General features: G+C 36.1%; 2 protein-coding genes across 2 annotated transcripts; one reads left to right on the plus strand and one right to left on the minus strand.

Moving 5' to 3' along the window:
• Window positions 1-2,107: 2,107 nt before the first annotated feature.
• On the minus strand, window positions 2,108-6,431 carry LOC127180647 (E3 ubiquitin-protein ligase TRIM35-like). Its single transcript, XM_051134862.1, has 6 exons — window positions 5,965-6,431; window positions 5,433-5,507; window positions 4,669-4,878; window positions 4,558-4,580; window positions 4,345-4,460; window positions 2,108-3,766 (listed from the first exon to the last, which is right to left on the minus strand). The coding sequence occupies exons 1-6, from the start codon at window positions 6,346-6,348 to the stop codon at window positions 3,096-3,098; spliced, it is 1,479 nt and encodes a 492-aa protein (XP_050990819.1). The 5' UTR covers window positions 6,349-6,431; the 3' UTR covers window positions 2,108-3,095.
• Window positions 6,432-7,081: 650 nt separating this feature from the next.
• colgalt1b (collagen beta(1-O)galactosyltransferase 1b) lies at window positions 7,082-20,832 on the plus strand. The gene is made up of 12 exons (XM_051134628.1): window positions 7,082-7,591; window positions 11,574-11,684; window positions 12,539-12,656; window positions 13,816-13,950; window positions 16,038-16,242; window positions 16,322-16,441; window positions 16,543-16,619; window positions 18,065-18,171; window positions 18,300-18,432; window positions 18,725-18,852; window positions 18,935-19,141; window positions 19,406-20,832. Exons 1-12 carry the CDS (start codon window positions 7,386-7,388, stop codon window positions 19,671-19,673), a joined length of 1,815 nt encoding a protein of 604 aa, XP_050990585.1. The 5' UTR covers window positions 7,082-7,385; the 3' UTR covers window positions 19,674-20,832.
• The last annotated feature ends 37 nt before the right edge of the window (window positions 20,833-20,869 follow it).

The raw sequence follows: 20,869 nt of genomic DNA on the forward strand, positions 1-20,869 counted from the left end.
CCTGAAAAAGCAAATAATAATATTAATAATATATTGACTAACATTTTAGCATAACAGATGTAATGGCTGTTACATCAAAACAAATGTTTTTTATATTATAAAAATATTTATAATATAGGATGTAGGTAGCATATAGGTGATTTAGCAACATATAAAACCATGCAAATCATTTAGCTACATATTAGCTTGAATTGGTAAGCTAGCTAATGTGATATTGCGCATCTGGTTTAGTTTATCATATATATACACATATTATTTAGTAAGGGTACTAGTGGACCAAATCCTTCTCTGAGAACCAAAAGATAATTTTCATCACATTATAATCAAATATATATTTCCACCTGTAGTCCCTAATGGTCTGTTCGACACTGCAGAAAAGGTACCATGCCAAGACTCTTTTGACTAAAATGTTTATTCGTTTATTAGTATATATAAGTTAGATTTTAAAATTGCACATGGTTTTGAATCAGATTCAGTCAGATGGTCAGTTTTCACCCAGATGGTGCATCTTACCCACTTACTTGGGTCAACCTACCCCTAACCTGGGGTGGCCAAATTGAGCTACAGGAGCTACATATTTTTTGAACCCTTTGTTATAGATACATTGTGATCCTATAAAATGATAGGAAATCATTATCTTAAAAAAAAGGGCTCCTCTTGCCCCACTCTCCCACATTATAGGGTATTGTTCATTTCCATATTGTGCATTGCTCCTATGTATTAAATAAATAAATAAATAAATAAAAGCGCAGCTGCTTTTCTTAAAGGGGCCGCAAAATAGGCGAGCACACATGATTCAGTCAAGTGCTTGCAGAAAAGTCAACAGATTTTTCTTGAAAACCCAAGACTTCATTTCAAGATCATTTGGGAAGATCATTTCAAAAGTGAGGAACAGTGACTGTGCCTGAGAAACAGAATTTTGTGCCTCTGTGATTGTGTGATGAAACAACATTCACTCACCTCAAGCTTCTACGGTCCACTGTAAGTCACTTCTGAACATCTGTAAGATGGAAAAAAAACACCTAGCATTTTACCTGGGGTCAGAGGTCACGGTTTATTTATTCAAGTCAGGGGGATCATTCCTGGACTAATCACTTTTTATAGACACACAGCTGGATCCAGCAGATGAAGAACTCATGTTGGAGGCCGTGCCCTCATTATCAAGACTCATTTTGGAGGCAGTGTCATCCTACTCCCTTTGTTCAAAAAAAAAAAAAAAAAAAAAGAAAGAAAGAAAGAAAAAGAAAAAAAAAAAACAAAAACAAACAAAGAAAAAGATGCTAGATGATATTCTGAGGGTGAGTAAATGATGACAGAATTTAAATTTTAAAAGTATCCATTTAATAAAATACACCATAAGTGCACTTGTAATCTGCTGTATAACTGCAGAACAGCTGAAGATCAGTGCAGTGTACTTGTTATTTACTTATTGTTCACTGTAGGCACATCAGGGTATTACAGCTAAAGTTCAGTTCAATACACATTAAACTCAATACAGCACACCTGCAGTTCAGCCCAGTAGAGCAACAGTTGTGCTGTCAAAAGACTAGCAGCTATACTATGTTCCTGTTGAGCATTTATGTGATTTCATTTACACTTTTTAATTTGACATGCTTAATTTCAAACATCGGGTTGCTGCTGTTCAAGTTTTTTTTTTTTTTTCTTCTTTTTTAAGAAGAAGGTACATTCAAGTACTCATTGGACACAACATAATTATATTACATCTCATTTAATGACATTTTCTTACACTTTGATATTGCCATATTACTTTCATATACTTTGTTATAGCTATATTACAATATATACCAGTAAACCAAATGCTAGGGAGTCGCCTCCATCCAAAATAGTGACAGTGAGCTCTAATTTCTCCATGAGCTGATACAAAAAAGCAAAATTCTCAAATAGCATATGATTACATGGTTACATTAAAAATAAGTTTAGAACTTAATAGAACTTAACAAAATATGCAACCGTTGAAATAACCAAAATGACGTCTTTCGTTTACTTTCGCTTCTAGTTACCTGTTAAAGGTCTTGCTTTCCTTGACCTCCACTCATTTGAAAGAATAGTACTCCCTCTAGTGGCGCAGAACTTTTGTCGCTGAGACGTTTCTTTTTCTTTTTTTTTTTTTTTTTTTTTTTGAGTAACTTTTAATTGGGAGAATTATAATATTTATTAATGTATTTTATGGAAATATATATATTTTTTGCATTAAAAAATATAGATTTTCGTTTGCACATGCTGTCAATTATAGTTAGAAAATCCGTAACGGCAGGTAACACTTGCAAAAAAAAAAAAAAAAAAAAAAAAAATTGGAATCAGCCAAGAAAATTGCAATCGTGCATCAAAAAGTAAGTCATCAAAAACACAAAACAACAAGGCAAAAAGGATATTTACAAACATTAGTCAAAATCATATACAACACCAGTTTTCAGCATTAAGTCTGTTAGGTCGTCTGTGCTGCTGCGGAGCAACAGGAAGTGCTGAGATATTGTGATAAAGAATAAAGAATCAATGCATAGATCATTCTAAATCAGTGTACTGTAATGATAAACTGCTGTCTTTCAAATAAGAAGTGAGTAGTGGACGATGCTTTGAAATGTATATTTATAGAATAGAAGTGTTTTACAATAGAAGTGAAAATAAGCAAGTATCATCAAAAATAAAAACAACAAAAAAAAGCTAATCTTTGATTGATTCTATTGCGTTTCTTTCCCCAAATCTATAATCTACTAAATTTCATAAGAATTTGTGGAATTAAATATTTATTACTGTAGATATTTAAACATACTGCATGGGCAATTTTTACAAATGTAACAAATGTTAATTCTAATTTTAAAAATCGAGGAATTGCTATGTTGAATAGAGTTATTACTAAACGTAAAAATATGCTAATGATAACAGTTATGAGAACATAATGACCGCTTGACGTGTGACGTAGAAACTATGCCCTGTAACAGTTACATGAAGCATGTGAGCTCCATTATATTCACATGTAATCCTTCTGGTTTTGTTGGTGTGATTTTCAGAAGTCTGTTTCAGCAGACTGAACCAGTATAACAGACCATGACAGTATGTGAACAGCCATTTCCTTTTCATTTGTGTTGACTGTCATTCTTCCATGCCAGAATTATGAATATAACCATGACAAAACCAATACAGACTCTGATCAAGACATCATGTCTCTCCCTGAATGATAGTTTTTGTTCAACAGTCAGAATTATGTTCGCTGGAACAACACGCAAAGGGACGGTCTGATGTTCTGGGATCACAAAAGGAAAGAGTTTCTTTTCCAAAGGCACTTCAGAAAATCCTGCAATGAGAGAATCACTCCTGGCATCAAAAAATCTCACCTTCCTCCAGCGTTTCTTCTCCAATGTGTCATCAGCATAATCCTCAAGCTTTACTCTCACTACCTCTGGATTTACATTAGTATTTAATCTTGATATCCCAGTGGTCATGGTTTCGTACGAGTCTCCGTCGCGTCTGAGACCCCAGAAGCCGTTTGCAGGGGTCAAAGGCTCTGTAATAGGTTTTCCCTCCAATCCAAAACACACTCCAAGGCTCCAGTGGCGACTGTTTCCCACCTCAATTTCCCACGTGTGAGTGCCGATACCATACCCCACACTCCCCAACACTATACGGTTGCTGTGCAGAGGAAAAGGGTTGGGCTCGTCTTGCCAACGGAGGCATGAGGTCACAGAAGTCAGATCATCTGACACTGAGATGTCTGTTGAAGCTGTGTTTGGGTTCAGGATCACAGGGTCTGTGAAGAACAGAAGAAAAAAAACAAAAAAAAAAAAAAAATTACACTCCATACCCTTCAACCTCTCTGTTCCTCTCCAGTGAAATGAGCTGCCAACCTCCACCCGAAATGCTGAGTTCATCACATCCTTCAAGAAGCAGCTACAGACACACCTCTTCTACAAGCAAACACACACACTCGCATGTGCTAGATTCACTTTACTTACACGTTCACATGTGGAGAGGGTTTAGTATTCTTCCAAAAGTAAAGCTTTTGATTTGATATAATAAATGCTAAGCATTTCGAAGTGAGTGAAGAAATGAAGACGTACATATATTAATATTGTAATTCGTTGTGTAAAAAAACGTTAGATTTTGTTTCCAGTACATTTACAACACTTAACGTATTCCAGTCTTCATTTTATAGATAAAACTGCTATAAATCCTTATATTATTATGATTATTAACAATAATAATAATAATAATAATAATATCATTCTTACTTTGATTAGGATCCTAAAACACTAGTGTGAACATAATATAGACTACAACAACAAGAAGAGGTTCAGCTCTAAATTTAATGCAACATCTAGCACTCACAGTAAAGGCAAATGTCCTTCATCTTCTCCCACACTTGGTACTTCAAGTTACCCAGATGTTTGGGAACATCGAGAGCTTCTGAACTCAGTTCTGGATCTGAAAGTATGTATTTTGCACTGAACACATACACACACACACACACACACACCTCAGAATACCAAATTTATACATAGATAAACTCATGAATATTTTCTTTTAGAAAACAAACAATACCTGTTCATGATGCTGTCATAATTCTGTGGGAATGCACATTGAGACAGCCAGATTAGTGATTGTCATAAAATAACAAAACGTGCGAGTACGTGAAGTTGCTTTCGTCCCAACCTGAAGGAAGATGACGTCATCGTCCTTCATTCGCTCCTCCACCTCCCGCAGTCTGTCTGAGAGCGAGCGCGTTTTCCTTTTCATCTTCTCTCTCCTTTCTTTCTCTTCTTCATTTAGAGCTGATATCCTCCTATCCTCCTCCTTTTTGAGGAACTGATGGAGTTTCTCAAACTCATCATGAATTTTTCTCTCTGTCTCCTTAGCTTGAGTCTGGGAGGATACAGAGGTTGTGTTATCTTTCAAATGTGACATCAAATGGCATACTTTTTAAAAAAAAAAATAAGATCAGGCTCTCATTTAATATGCCATGAAGGTAAAAGCAAAAAGTGTTACTGCTACCAGGTCAGTTGTAAGTACATTCTAACTAATTAGAAATGAACCACAATGGTGTTACTCTGTGTTTTTAAACTATTATTTTGAAATTGTTCATAGACTAGTTTGTATTAACATTACATTTGTTCCTAGTTTAATTTCATGTGTTTACTGTATGTTCCATTTCCATTAGTTTTCATGGTTTTGATTATCCCCATCTCTGTTTCCTATCAGTTCATGGTATGTGTGTTTGTGTGTATCCTGATAACAGTGTCTTCAGGCTTCCTGCTGTTTTCTATCCACTTGAAATATGTAATACCGTCACGAATTTAAAACAAAACTCTTGAGCATGTCTGCCTGTTGTAACAGATTTAGTCCTGTATTGGTCCTGTATTATCTAAATAAGACATCTATGGAATGCCTATTATTGTTACCTGATTGTAGTAACAAACCTTGCCATCTTGTGCTGTGCCATTCTGTAATGACAACATCTTCTCAGCTGGACGAACAGCTGCTTTCAGCTTCCCCTTTAGAGATAACCATACACATAATTAATATATGGACTTATTTAATTTGACCTTATTCATAGATTTAACATATGTTTGAAATTTGTAGTCTTTTAACAATAATTTATTTTGTTGGCTGGATTTGAGAGATTTAAGCTGCTTAAAATATTTTAAACACACAGGCCTGGTTTCACAGACAGGGCTTAGACTAAGTCTGGATTAGGCCATAGTTCAATTAGGACATTTAAGTAACTTTTTATAAATGTTTAAACATTATAAATGTTACAAACATTACTGGTGTCCATCTTGAAGGAAAACAAAGGCACTGACATATTTTAAGATCAGTCAGTGCAAGTTTCTTTGAGCTGAAACAGCTTGGATTTACATTTTACTCTGGGACTAGGCTTAAGCCTTGTCTGTGAAACCGAGGGACAATGTATATCCAAAAGATATATACTGATAACACACGCCTTCTAACCTTGCGTTGTCGTACAGCCAGTTGTAGCTGTTGTGTTTTATGCCGTTTGTGCCGTTGTTTCTTACACGTTGCACATATCGTCTGTTCATCTGTTTGACAGAACAGCTCAATCAGCTCTCCGTGGATCTGACAAACATGTTCCCCATCCCTTTCTTTATTCGTGTTTTGTTCTCTCAGGTAAGACTCGCATGTGTTTCTCAGGCTCAGATTGGACACCGGTTCCTGCGGTGATATCTGTCGACAGACGGGACAGTTTCTGGAGATGCTGGAGGTCCAGTGAGCATTAATGCACTGACGGCAAAAACTGTGACCACAGCTCAATAACACCGGATGACTGAAGACTTCAGTGCACACAGGACACGACAGGTCAGCCTCAAGCGCCATTTAAAGAGAAAAAAAAACTGAGTTTTCACTCAAAACAATTCTGTAGGCATGAAAATGGACGGAGCGAACAAAACACTTCCTAATTTTGGTACAGCCTCCCTGTATGAGAAAATGACATGTCGAACTTTCATTGGAAGAAAAAGAAGCTCGGAAAGAATCACTAAAAACGTTAAAATACCCGAACAACAGGGGGCGCTGATGATCTAAGATTCAAATCTGCAAAAGCATTAAAAAATGTTGCATTGCACATACTGGCAACGAATTAGTAACATTCTTTATAAACATGCACACACATAATTTTGAACAATTTACAACAAGAAAAAAATAAAATAACAGTAAAAATAAAATATCAACAAGGTAGGGTTATCATTTTTATTATGCCTATTATATTATTAGTCATTCCCGTATCATTTTATACATTGCCCTTAAATATTAATAAAATGTAGTGGCTGATTTACATTGCATTTACATGACCGTGACCAGCAGATGAGCGCTTCAAAAATGTGAAGTGTGTGATGTGCTTTGCGTTTCACTGTGTTTCAGAAAGCACGTTTATTTATTATTTTTTTTTCCACCATTCCAGTTTATATACTATTCTGGTCTGCTCATGAGATTCAGTACTGTCCGTATATTTGTCCCGTATGTAAGTGTATGTTAGCAACGCCCACAAACTTTCTGGCAGATTCCAACCGAGTGCAGCCTTTTTTTTAAAGGGGCCGCGAAATAGGCGAACACACGCCCGTTTGTAGAGTTTAATTACAGTATGTACAGTTTAATTGCCGTACATCATAGTCTCTCTGTCATGTACCAGACGATTGAGAGTGCTGCATTTTTCTGACGTTTTTTCTAACACAATCTTTCTCTTTTTAGTAAGAAGCCTTTCCCTTTAAATCTCCTCCCTGGACCACCTAGTGTAGCTCGGTTGGCAATAAATCGCCGATGGTCACTGTTCGCGTCAGCGCTTCGCGATCAGTCTCGCTGTTCCGCTTTTCTGCCCGATCTTCCTCTTTTTCCTCACATTTTCTCGTTCTCAGGTCATGCATCTGCTGTGTTTCTTTTTCCTGCTGCTATGGACCGGTCCGGTGCGCAGTTATTTCCCGGAGGAGCGCTGGAGCCCGGAGTCCGCGCTGCTCGCGCCGCGGGTGCTGGTCGCTCTGGTGTGCCGCAACTCGGCGCACTCTCTGCCGCACGTCCTCGGTGCCATCGACCGCCTCAACTACCCCAAAGACCGCATGGCTGTATGGTGAGTTCCGGCGGATTGACCGATTTGGCGTAATTTATCATAAATGGTGTTCTGCGCAATTGCGCGTCCTGATGCGTTGCGCGTGAAATTGTAACAGTGTGACTGCAGGCTTGCTACAAATGAAGCGAGCGAAAGTAAACAACAGAGACGCGTTTGTATGTTGAGTGAACTAAACTAACACCAGCTGTGTTTACGTGAGTCTTTCGAGACGTGATGTATGATTTATCCCTATTTGGATATGAGAGCAGGATAGTTTTGACTCTGTTCCTGCTGAGGCCTGTGTGCGTGGAGGGGAAATAAGCGAGTTTAGACGTGTCCAGGGCAGACAGACACCCCCTTCATGGCCCTCGATCAGCTCTGCCCCCTTTTTCCCCCATTCGTGCCGATCTGATCAGCCGACGTGTCTTTGTAGCCGCGTTCATGAATGCGCGTTGCACTGATGGAATTTGTGAGAAAACAACACCTGAATGAGTTTCCTGCATGAATGAGAATCAGTGAGCTGAAAACGTGCCCTGCGGCGCCAGCGAGATTAAATATATGAAACACCTTCTGAGAGACTTTATGGCCTCAAAGTGTGCATGTTATAAAACTAGGGAAGACATCTTTAATAAACGAATTATACACTATACTACATTGATTTCTGTTATACCTGGCTCAAAGATGTAACATGGGAGACGACACGGTGGAATAACTTCAAACAGCCCTAACATTTCTATTAATTTAGAGCTTGATTTCTTTAAATTCATCAAATACTTTAATGTTTATAGTATTTACAGTGAACTTCCCCTCAGCAAATGCTTAAGAAAAAAAAAAAAACAATGAAAGATGGTCCCATAAACTATGACATAAACTCTCATACTTATGAAAAACGTGAAAAATGCATTTGATAACAAAATATCAGATCAAGTGAAAGATAGTAAAGGAAGTTTGGTTTGTTTTGTGACAATGTGTTTGAAGTGAAAACAATGCATTTATGGACTGTCAAATCATAATATGGTAATGTTTCACATATTTCACCCAAAAATGAAAATTTTCACCTACTTATTTAAAAGAATTGTCCCATTCAGTGTTGGGTATGATGCAATACTAAGCAATTGCTTGCAGTAATTGAATTACATTCCCTTAAAAAAGTAATCAGGATTACTCCTGATTTTTCTGTAATTTAATTACTTCTGATGTAGTTGCATTAAATACTAGAATAATTATATATAAATAACAATGGATTTAACGTCAACATTTAATTCTAATGTTAAAATGAAGAGTTCAGATGCAAAAGCCTCTAAATCCATCTGACAATTTTTATTTTTATTTTTTAAATAAGAATTTTTATCAGGCTCCTATGAATAGGTTTCTATGTAAGTGCCAGCACTTCTGATTGGGCTGAGTCTGGGATTTAGTGAGTTTATGTAGAAGTATTTAATGGACATATAATATGTGTTGAAAGCTTTCACTCAGTATCATTATCTCATTTTTGATCAAGGTGGCTTTTAGCTGGTTTTGCATCTGAACTCTTCAAATGTATGTTTTTAAAATAGTATTCTCCCTTTAAATAAAATGTAAAATAATTAAAGGAGCAGTTTTATGTCTTGTGTTACATGTGTATTCGTGTTCAATTGGTTGATTTTAATGTAGAATCTAGAAAGTAATCAGAAGTGATGCAATACTTTTTAGAGAGAGTAATTAGTAATCTTATCAGCTTTAGCACATCATTTTTATGGTGCTTATTTGTTTTCTCAATTCAGAGCCAAGTTCTCTTCGAGTATTTTCATATTATCCAATGTAAGAGAACTTTGTTCTGATTAAAAACAACAACAGCCAAGCAGAATACACTTTAAAGAGACTTTAAACAGCTCAGTTGATAGTTATCATTCTTGGTGTGAACAGGCCTTAAACAAGCATGACAAGAAATGAATGAAATTATGGGGGAGCTCTTCCTTTAATGTGAATGTTTAATTGTTGAGCGGATTTAAAATAGCATCAGGATTGGCAAGTAGAAGCGGCATGTAAAACATTTTTGACATCGTATCATCCTCGTTTCATTCATTCAGAGTCGCAGCGGCATCCAGAACTGAAGCATCCCTCTCAGCACGTAGTTAACAACTGAAACCGAACCGCCAGGGTTTGTGTCGCTGCCACAAAGAGACCAGAACTAAACCACATGCGGTCCAAGACTCCAGAAGCCCTTTGGGTGGATAAAGCGCTCGCTAGCGCTTTAACATACTGAGCTGTATTCGAAAAAAGTCTTTGAACAGGCAAACATCTTGGCCGACAGCTCCTGTTCAACATCTTCAATGGGTTTGTCATCTGCTCAAGCATTTATTTATCCCGTTACACTGAACGTTTGTTGAATGGGCGTCACCGTGGCCGTGTGATTCTCTTAATGCGAGCGCAGAGGTTTGGTGTGTGGTTTGGCGACTTTTTTCCCTCGTGTGTCTTAATGGCTTTAATTATCGAATGTGCGCTTTCTTTTGATGACTCTCTATGAATCAGACAGCCACATTACAGATGTGATTTTTACACCCACAGATGTTAAATCACCACCTATCACCATAATTATATATAATGTATAGTAATATGGAATTATAATACACTGACGTTCGAAGTTTAGGGGTCGGTAAGAATATTTTGATACATGCTCACTAAGCATGTATTTGATAAAGTAAAAGCACTAAAACTGTGAAGTATTATTACAATACTATTACAATTTATATATAATGTTATATTATATTATATTATTCTGACGAGTTTTCAGCAGCTGTCACATTAATGAAAGTTATTATTATTAGTGGAAACTGTGATGCATTTATTTCTGTATTCTTTGATGGATAGAAAGTTGTAAAGAACAGAAACAGAAATCTTTTGTAACATTATAAATGTCTTCACTGTCACTTTTGATCAATTTAATGCATACTTGGCAAACAAAAGTATTAAATTGTTTTTTAAACATATACCATATTTTTATATATGATATAATATAGTTATTTTTGAAAATTTAAAGAAAATATATGTTCTGCATGTAATTAGTTTGAACTCAATCATTTGTTTCTGAAGCATTCTAGTGTTTCTTCAGATCTCTAAACCTAGTCATGAACGCTAGTAGGGTACTAGTAATTTTTGTCTTCACAATTTAGTGTTGGCAAGCATTCAAACCTGTAGATCTTCAAACACAATCCTGATGGAGATGGACGGGAGCGTCAGATCTGATCAAGTGACTGGAAAAAAACAGGAATGGAATTCGCCTGAGGAACATTTATAAGCTTCTGTGCATATGTGTGTGTGTTTGATATGAGATTGTGCACCTGGAAACCATCTGTTCACAGCAAAACCCTGATCTCCAGCAGAGGGCCTGTATGATCTCAGTGATAAATTGCCTTGATTTCCTCACAATCATCTGCTGAACTCACCTGAACACAGGTGTTTTGTTGGGGGCAATGCATTAAAAGATTACTATTTCAAGTAACTAGTAATTACTTACTAGTTTGAGTTACTTTTTCAAGCCCAGCCCAGGTGACAAAAAGTAATGCAAAAGTAACATAATGGATTGCTTTCTATAAAAGTAACACAGTTACTTTTTGTAATGCAATACTGTAATGCATTACTTTTAAAATAGCTTTTTTTCCAACACTGGCAACTGTGTGAGTGAATCTGACTCATTTTCTTAAGTAAAACATTTTGAAAAGAGTACTGTAGTATGTACCAGCTGTCTTTCTGTCTGTGAAGGTCTCTTGTTCTCATGTGTTCGTTCTGCAGCCAAACGCTAAAGACAAGCTTGGTTTTCCAAAGGTCATGTATTGCAGTTAAATATGGGGTGATTTTTTTACAGTGCTGCACATGAGAGCAAACTCAACATTCAGGAAAGGAAGGAAAATTAAAAAGCTCTAATTATAGTCATTTGCTTTCTATTCTGACATGGAGAAGTGGCCATCTTTTACATGTCTTTTTCAGATGCTGAACTGTTTTCATATGATCTCTGTATCCTCAGGGTGGCCACAGATCATAATTCAGACAACACCACCGCGATCCTGCGCGAATGGCTGACAAACGTACAGAACTTCTATCATTATGTGGAGTGGAGACCTCAGGAGGAGCCCAGGTGAGATTGACCTTAAACTACATCTGAACCCAAAACTGAACTCACAGAAACATTTGCACACATTTTTACTCCATGTCTGCTTTTACTCTTCTTACATATTTTGTTAAATAAATCCAAATTTGTTTAAAAATAAACACATTTTCATTAAACATTAAAAATGTAACTGATTTTATTTTTTAATACTTATTTCAATACATTTCTTTTAGTTTTTTTTTTTTTTTTTTAGTGTGAGATTTTTTTGTTGATATTTTGAATTAGATTTTATGAAATGATTTTTCTCTTTTCATGTTAAAGTTTTTGTCATTTTAAAGTTTTGTAGATTTGTTGTAATTTGGTATTTTTGTCATTTGCAGTCGTTTTTGTTGTTTTCAAATTTTTAATTAATTTATTTTGTAATAAATTTTAATATTTTTAAAAATTATTTTTATTTCAGTTTTAGTTATTTTATTGCTTCAAGGTAAACTAAATGAAAGTAAGAAATGTAGAAACTATCTGAAATAGTTAGAAATTTTATATTTTATGTTATTCAGTTAACATTTCAACAAAAAAATATTTTTCTATATGGTATTTTATGACCTGAATTAACGTTGCTTTGCCATAAAATTATAATATATATAATATATATATATATATATATATATATATATATATATATATATATATTAAATACAGAAATTAAAAACATGCTAATTCTAGTGTTAAGTCATTTTATGTATCAATTGCATTTTAATGTATATTTGAAATAACTGATAGGACAACAAATCAGTCCAGTGCAGTAAAGATGTGAACTTTGCCTTTGATGTGTGTCTGAAGGTTTTGTGGCTCATGAATTTCTTTTTCTGTGTGTTTTTCAGCGTCTATGAAGACGAGAGTGGGTCGAAGCACTGGACCAACCTGCGATATGAGCATGTGATGAAGCTCCGTCAGGCGGCCCTCGACACGGCGCGTGAGATGTGGGCCGACTACTTTATGGTACGTCATCTGAAAATCCTTTCAAAGTTCAGTTTATGTCTGAGATAATTCCCTTTACCCCTGACTAAAGTCAACTACCATTATCCACGGCTTTAATGTTGACTGTCAGAGCAGATAATATGACAGTAGTGTGTAGTGTGACCTAAACTGACCCACGTCCATCACACTGTAATTACACTTCACCTCCAGTCTGTAGAGGGTCACAGACCGCGTCCCGTCGCTCAGCGGAGCGCTCGGTCGTCTATAGTTAGCAGTGATGTTTAGTATGCCGGTTATTTCTGTGTGTTTGTTTCTGCTGCTCTGTGATCAGCTCCGTTCTTCAATCTGCTGTCCAGCATTCGGCTCCACACTAGTTTAACTGGTTTGCATGTGTTTTAGTCAAAGTACTCTGTACCATTATAGGATTAAACACACTGTCTGCCGAGCCGCTGGTGAGGAGTCAAAACCACTGGCATGTATAAAACTTAAACATCTTTACTGGAAAACCACATTGAGTTTGATCTTCAGTAACTGACATGAATTAAAACATTTTTTTTAAGTCATTTCTTGATTCAAACTGCACTAAAAAGAACTTGTGTAGATTTAATTTGACTCAGAAATACCTAGTAAATGTCACAAATGATCACAAAGAAGCAGAACGACTGAAATAATGTTTTCTCATAATGCATCTACTAAAAACATTAACTCTGCAAAGTCTTTTATAAAGTGTGTTTCTGATTCAGGAGCCAAAATCCATTTTCAAAAATAAATTCAGCAGTGCTTTAATTATATTTTATAGACAAGAGAGGAAATTGTGAAATTGCATATGAATATGTGCTGAAGTACACTCTAAAGTCCTCTCTAAACTAACTAATATCAATTTAAACTAATACAGTTTCATTTAAAACTGTAAAATAACCTGCATTAGAATGTCTAAAATATTACATTAAAATATTTTTAAAAAGTTTCCATAATAAGTACTCTTTTTAAAAATTAAACTGACCTTTTTTCCACTGGGAAAACTGCTGTTAAAAGTTGCCATTTTTGTGAAACAGTTAATTATTAAAAAATAAATAAATAAATAAATTGCAGATCTAAAATTAAGTTATGGGGAGACGCTCTGAAATGATAAATGAAAGAAAAAAAAGACAAACTGACAGCCTTGCGTCTCTAATTGCAGATGGTGGACTGTGATAACCTGCTGACTAACCGGGATGTTTTATGGAAGCTGATGCGGGAGAACAAGACGATCGCGGCACCGATGCTGGAATCCAGAGCGGCGTATTCAAACTTCTGGTGCGGCATGACGTCTCAGGTGTGTCCACGTGTGCCCGTAGTTTTTACTCAACCATATTTTTTAAGTCAGGTTTCAATGACTAAAAATCAAGGCATTTTATTCAAATGAAAATGGTTGTATTTTAGTCATGCTGCATAATGGTTAAACTGATAGTTATGGCTGTTTTGCACAAAATTACAGTAGTTGTCATTAGAGAAATGTGTTTTTGCATTTCATCTGAATTCTTGCACTTTTATGTAAGCAACAAATGTTTGGGTTTAATACAGTTTGTTATAAATTTTGCACAGCATAAACGGCCATGTGAAGGAACGCAGTATTACACTTTCATCTGAGCAGAATATTGGATTGAAGATCGTTAAACTCCAACATACATGTTTTCTGGTGTTTTCAGAGAGTGTTTGTGTGAATGGTTGCCAGATTGGGAATATTAAGTAAAACGAAGGGCAGAAAATTTGTCATTTTAAAATGAGATGTTCAAATCACCACACGCTAACTGGCCAAAAGTGTGTAAATGCGACAAAATCTCAGGCTAAAACATGCATAAAAACAGCTTTTAATTTTTTATTTTTATTTTTTTTTCTTTAAAGAAGAATACATTAATATATTAATTGCAGAGCTTGTAGACGCTGGGGGGCGATCTCAATGGTCTCACATGATTCACGGGTTCACAGAGATTTTTCCCCCCCAGTGGCAAACCATTGAAATTTCAAACGTTTTGAAACAGTTATGACATAATCAAGCCTCATTTACTGAAATCAGGTAACTTTGGCAGTTCGATACACACTCACAAAAGTTTTGTAACTTCACGAAGCAGTGCTTCGAATGCGCCCATCACTAATACACAGTATATACATATATTATGTAAACACAAACTTTTATTTTGGATGCAATTAGTTGCATTTGTTGACAAAAATCTAGAGAAATGTTGGAAAAGAGAATTTGTTGTTGTTGTTTGAATTTTTATAATTAACTTATAAATATTTTAGTTTCACCTTTTTTTTGTCAACAGTATTGCATGTTGATATAATCGGAGGGATTGTTTAATATTATCTGTGTCAACTTGTCTTAAGACGATTAAAGGAGAAGTCCACTTCCAGAACAACAATTTTGTCACCTTGTCATCAAAGATGTTTATGTCTTTCTTTCTTTCTTCAGTCGTAAAGAAATTATATTTTTTGAGTTAAACTTTTCAGCATTTTTCTCCATATAATGGAGTGATATGGTGCCCCGATTTTGAACTTCCAAAATGCAGTTTAAATGCGGCTTCAAACGATCACAAATGTGGTTGTAAATGATCCCAGCTGAGGAAGAAGGGTCTTATCTAGTGAAACAATTGGTTATTGTCATTAAAAAAAATACAATTGAAATACTTTTTAATCTCAAATGCTCGTCTTGTCTTTCTCTCTCCTGAACTCTGTGTATTCTGGCTCAAGACAGTTAGGGTATGTTGATGTCTTCAAAAATCATTTCAAAATCATCCTACATTGCTGCAGAAGTACTGACTAAGTCTTTGTAAAGTGAACATGCAAAGAAGATCAAACACCCTTAACAAAAAAGGTAAAACAGCTATGTAGGAAGATTTTGAAGATGAGCGTTTGACATTAAAAAGTTCAGATATTGTATTATTTTTATGAAAATAATTGATCGTTTCACTAGATAAGACCCTTCTTTCTCGGCTGGGATTGTTTACAATCTCATTTGTGATCGTTTGAAGCTGCATTTAAACTGCATTTTTAAAGTTCAAACTCGGGGCACCATATCAGTGGACTTTTCTTTTAAGATGTTTATTTTAATTGTGCGCTGCAGTTTTGTTGTCTGTCACTTTAAATTCTCAAACTCTTTAAATCCAGATGGATTCTGATTGGTTATCATTATTTTTATTGTTTATCAGCTAAAAAAAAAAAATCTGTAAAGGATTCCAACAACATCATTCATCTGTGCCGTTATCATTATAGTTACAGTTAAACTTAGAACAATTTTTAAACTCCTATTGCTATAGTTCTAGTTAACGACCTTGGTGTAAACAGGCCTTCAGTCAGAAAAAAAGGTGGTCACCGGACATTTTTGGTCGCAGTCCTGCTTAACAAGTGAGTGTGTGTTTGCAGGGTTATTATAAGCGGACGCCGGCCTACATGCCCATCCGCAGACAGGAGCGTAAGGGCTGCTTCGCCGTTCCCATGGTTCACTCCACCTTCCTGCTGGACCTGAGGAAGGAGGCGTCCCGTGAGCTCGCCTTCTACCCGCCTCATCCCGACTACAGCTGGGCCTACGATGACATCATCATCTTCGCCTTCTCCGCACGGATGGCAGGTGTGTCTCTGACCGCGCAGATTATATCAGCTTATCATGTGCACTGCTTTTGCTTAAATTTTACTGTTGTTTTCCACAGAGGTTCAGATGTACATCTGCAACAGAGAGACTTATGGGTATTTCCCTGTGCCCCTGCGCTCCCATAATACCTTGCAGGACGAGGCGGACAGCTTTCTGCACTCGCTGATGGAAGTTATGGGTGAGTCGCATGACAAGCCAACATGACTTTACATGCTCTTGCTTTTCAGCTGAAAGAGCGTAACGACATGTACTTGATCATTCTGTGTGTTTTGTCTCCAGTGCGCAATCCTCCATCAGAGCCGTCTGTGTATCTCTCTCTTCCTCCTAAACAGCCGGATAAAATGGGCTTTGATGAGGTGAGGATGTTATATTACTACCAAACTATTTTACTTTGTGTTTTATATTATAGTATATTTAATATTATACTTTTTATATTGTATTATTTTATGAAATAGTATAATATAAAATAGCGTAATATTACAGTCAAACAAAAATTTATTCAGACATCTTTTTCACATTATTACAGTTTATTTGCTATAGTTTGGAAAATGGTAATAAAGAATGACAAGAACTCAGAGTTAAACTGTGTCAGAACAAATTGATCTTGATAATGTCAGATAACTTTGATAGAACATTATGTGATGGATTACAATCAACCAAAAATTTAGACAACTGTCAGTATGACAATATTTACAAAACTATCGATACTTTGTTGAACGATTACCTAGCAATGCTTAATGTTTTGTTCAGTCTGTGGTGTAAAAAGGTCACATTAGCAATTAAAGAAAAAAAAAACACTTAAGCAAAACATGGTCAGGTCAAAGTGTTTAAATAATTTTTGATTTGTAATCTTTTTTTTTTTTTTTTTTTTTTTTTTTTTTGCTATCCTTACTTACATAAATGAAATATAGTCCTGTAACCACTAGTAAAAATATTTAAAATGATATTTGGTGTCTGAATAATGTTTGATTTGACTATATTTAAATATTTTATTTTATTTATTTTTTATTTGGTTTTATTTGTCAATAGAATTGTAATTCTTTTATATAAAATGTGTATTTCTTAATTGTATTTTGTATTTATATTTATATATTTTATTTTATATTGTTATAGCATAAAACAGTGTAGTATTAAATTGTATATTATTGTGTTGTATCTTTTTGTATCATAGTATACTGTACTCTAATACAGAAAACATTGATTGAAAATCATGTTATTTGTATATTACATTTATTATATTTAAAATAGTGAAATATATCATTATTATATATGTTCATCAATCTTCTATATTATGTGTAACCCAGGACCACAAAACCAGTCTTAAGTAGCACGGGTATATTTGTAATACATTGTATGGGTTAAAATTATTGATATTTCTTTTATGCCAAAAATCATTAGGATATTAAGTGAAGATCATGTTTCATAAAGATATTTTGTACGTTTCCTACCGCAAATATATCAACTTAATTTTTAATAAGTAAAATGCATAGCTAAGAACTTCATTTGGACTACTTCAACTTGACTTTTGATTCCAGATTTTCTTAATAGTTGTATCTTGATCAAATATTGTCCTCATTCTAACAAACCATACATCAATCGAAAGCTTATTTATTCAGCTTTTAGATGATCTATAAATCTCAGTTTTGAAAAATTATGACTGGCTCTGTGGTCCAGGGATACATATATATATATATATATATATTCATCAGACTTATATATTAAATATTTACTTTTAAATTACTTCATGAAGTTGTATATTATGATTGTAGATATTCATCATTTGTATGGTATGTATGTTGAGGTGTTTATGATAAACCTGCTGAGGCGTTCGGACCGCAGGGAGCGCATGCTGAGGACTCTGTACGAGCAAGAGATCGCGTGCAAAATCATCGCAGCTGTAGATGGCAAGTATGTCTCAAACACAAACAAACGGATCGTGTTCACACACAAACATGAGCCTCCCATAATCCAGTCTCTCACCTGTCTGTTCTGCTCGCACACAGACCGTCTGACATGAGTGCGTGTTTATGTTTCAGGGCACTCAATGTCAGTCAGATCGAGGCGCTGGGGATTGAGATGCTGCCCGGATACAGCGACCCGTATCACGGCCGGCCGCTCACTAAGGGAGAGTTGGGCTGCTTCCTGTCGCACTACAACATCTGGACTGAGGTGAAAACAAGAGTGCAGTGCTTTTTTTTTTTTTTTTTTTTTTTTTTTTTTTTTAGAAAATATTTAAAATATATTTATCTCCAAATATATTTTGGATATTCTCAAAATATGTTTATTTTTTTTAATAATTAAAAAAAAATAATAAAAATACACACACACACACATACATTCAGTGGGTTTAGTGTTTTTTTTTTAATGTATTATAAAACGGTAATTTTTATGGTATCTTAAATTATGGAAATGTCTTTACTCAGTGTGGTTGCAGTGCATGATGGTTCTGTGTGTGTGTTAGATTGTGGATCGGGGGCTGAAGACGTCTCTGGTGATTGAGGACGATCTGCGCTTTGAGGTTTTCTTTAAGCGTCGTTTGCAGAATCTGATGGATGAGATCGCATCTCAGCGGCTGGACTGGGACTTGATGTAAGTGAATGTATGTGTACAGGCCCTCTGCTGGACATCTAGAACAAGTTAAAAACATGAGCTGTTTGTCTCTGTCTCTCAGTTATATCGGCCGGAAGCGGATGCAGGTGGACCGACCGGAGAAATCTGTGCCCAGAATCCACAACCTGGTGGAGGCAGATTATTCGTACTGGACGTTGGGATACGCGATCTCGCTACGCGGCGCTCAGAAGCTGCTGCGGGCTGAACCGCTCAAAAAGATGCTGCCCGTGGACGAGTTTTTGCCCGTCATGTACAACAAACACCCTGTGTGAGAGATTTTTCTCCTCATATAACCGTATTATTATTCATTTGTTTCTATCTATAGTTCCATATATTGTTTGTTCATTCATTTAATCCACTGTTGTATCCTTTTAATCAGATACAAAAATTTTATTCTGTGTTGTTGTGCAAATAAGCAAAAAAAGTCTCATATGACCCATCAAACAACACAGAATATAATAAAATCACATAATAAACCTAAAGATCTCATACACCATCATAACTGAAGTCGTTTTCGTCTCTGTCTGTGCAGTGAGGACTACATGTCTCACTTCGAGCGGCGGGATCTGCGTGCGTTTTCGGCCGAACCGCTGCTGGTTTACCCCACGCACTACACGGGCGACCCGGGCTACATCAGCGACACCGAGACCTCCACCGTCTGGGACAACGAGACGGTCCACACCGACTGGGACCGGGCGCGATCGCGCAAGAGCAGCGAGCAAGAGGAGCTGAGCAGCGAGGCGCAAAACTCAGACGTGCTGCAGTCGCCGCTGGACAGCACGGCCCGCGACGAGCTCTAGGAGCCGAAAACGCTCCCGAGAAACCTTTACAATCACATCGTCCAGGGCTGAGGAGGATGTTTTGCGGGTCAGAACTGAGAGCACAGTTCACAGAGCCATCAGCGATCAAATTCACTTTACCACATACTTTAGATGAGATGATCATCTCTGGTTTTCCTGAAATGCTTGACTGGATGCGGGAACAGTAAATATGATCCTAGTTATATGCAATATCTTGATCTTATGTGTTTGAATGAAAATCTCAAGGACAATCGAGATGATTTGACATTACTGACGTGTTCATTTTAACAACCTCCATAGATGGTTTGGTTTTTGATAGTTTTAACCTGATCTGATGGGTCTAGTTTAACGCTTGTCAGGAGTCCTGGCCGATCCGTTGCGCTTTGTGATTTTTAACATTTTATTCCTTTATTATTTCACTTTGAGTGTTGACTTTAACTTTGTAAGTAAGGCTGTTTGTTAAGGTCAGAATGAGATTGGCATGTTTTTATCTCATAGTCTGCTTGCAGATGACTAATTTATTGCTTGTTCAGCTTGTTTGTAGTGCTCGATGTCAGAGCCAACGGATCCGTTACCCGTTATGTGAACCGCACAGAAGTGTTTTACCTTTTGTTTTTATTTTCTCTATTTCTTCAGTTGCCTTAAGAGATTTGTATGGAAGAATAGAAGCCAATTAAAACAAATCCATTTCAAAGCTAGCAAAGGAATGCTTGTGTGGCAAACTAATGTTTACATGATGCTTAATGCGCTAACTCAAGAAATGGATGTTATAAAATTTAGTAAAATGAGTTAAGTGAATTCAATTTTGTTTGTTTGTTGTTAAATGTATCAATCATTTGTTTCATCCTGAATGTGCCTTTTTATACCAAAGAATAAAGAATGTTTCATAAATTCTGATGCCGTAGACCCAGTCTGATTTTAAGAGGAGTCTGCTGTGATATATTAATGCAGCGAATGGGTGCTGTCAGAATGAGAGACCAAACAGCTGATAAAAACATCACAGTAATTGACAAGTAATCCACAACACTCCAGTCCATTGGTTAACATCTTGAGAAGCCAAAAGCTGTGTGTTGTAATAAACAAATCCATTATTAAGATGTTTTTAAAATGTCTCTCACATTAAAATCCAGCGACAGAGCTGTGTTGGCTTGTAAATGGTACTTAGTCTGCGCAGATTTCTCTTCCAGACCACTTTT

The sequence above is a fragment of the Labeo rohita genome, chromosome 1, assembly GCF_022985175.1.
Source record: "Labeo rohita strain BAU-BD-2019 chromosome 1, IGBB_LRoh.1.0, whole genome shotgun sequence".
Lineage (NCBI taxonomy): Eukaryota > Metazoa > Chordata > Actinopteri > Cypriniformes > Cyprinidae > Labeo > Labeo rohita.

Excerpts from the sequence above, each read along its gene's own strand:
- colgalt1b (XM_051134628.1), top strand. The coding sequence starts at position 7,386 with ATGCATCTGCTGTGTTTCTTTTTCCTGCTGCTATGGACCGGTCCGGTG. Across the intron at positions 7,592-11,573 it reads AAAGACCGCATGGCTGTATG|GGTGGCCACAGATCATAATT; the intron begins GTGAGTTCCGGC and ends CTGTATCCTCAG. Across the intron at positions 18,433-18,724 it reads ACTACAACATCTGGACTGAG|ATTGTGGATCGGGGGCTGAA; the intron begins GTGAAAACAAGA and ends TGTGTGTGTTAG.
- LOC127180647 (XM_051134862.1), bottom strand. The coding sequence starts at position 6,348 with ATGGCGCTTGAGGCTGACCTGTCGTGTCCTGTGTGCACTGAAGTCTTC. Across the intron at positions 5,508-5,964 it reads TGGCTGTACGACAACGCAAG|GGGAAGCTGAAAGCAGCTGT; the intron begins GTTAGAAGGCGT and ends TTATCTCTAAAG. Across the intron at positions 3,767-4,344 it reads GAAGGACATTTGCCTTTACT|ACCCTGTGATCCTGAACCCA; the intron begins GTGAGTGCTAGA and ends TGTTCTTCACAG.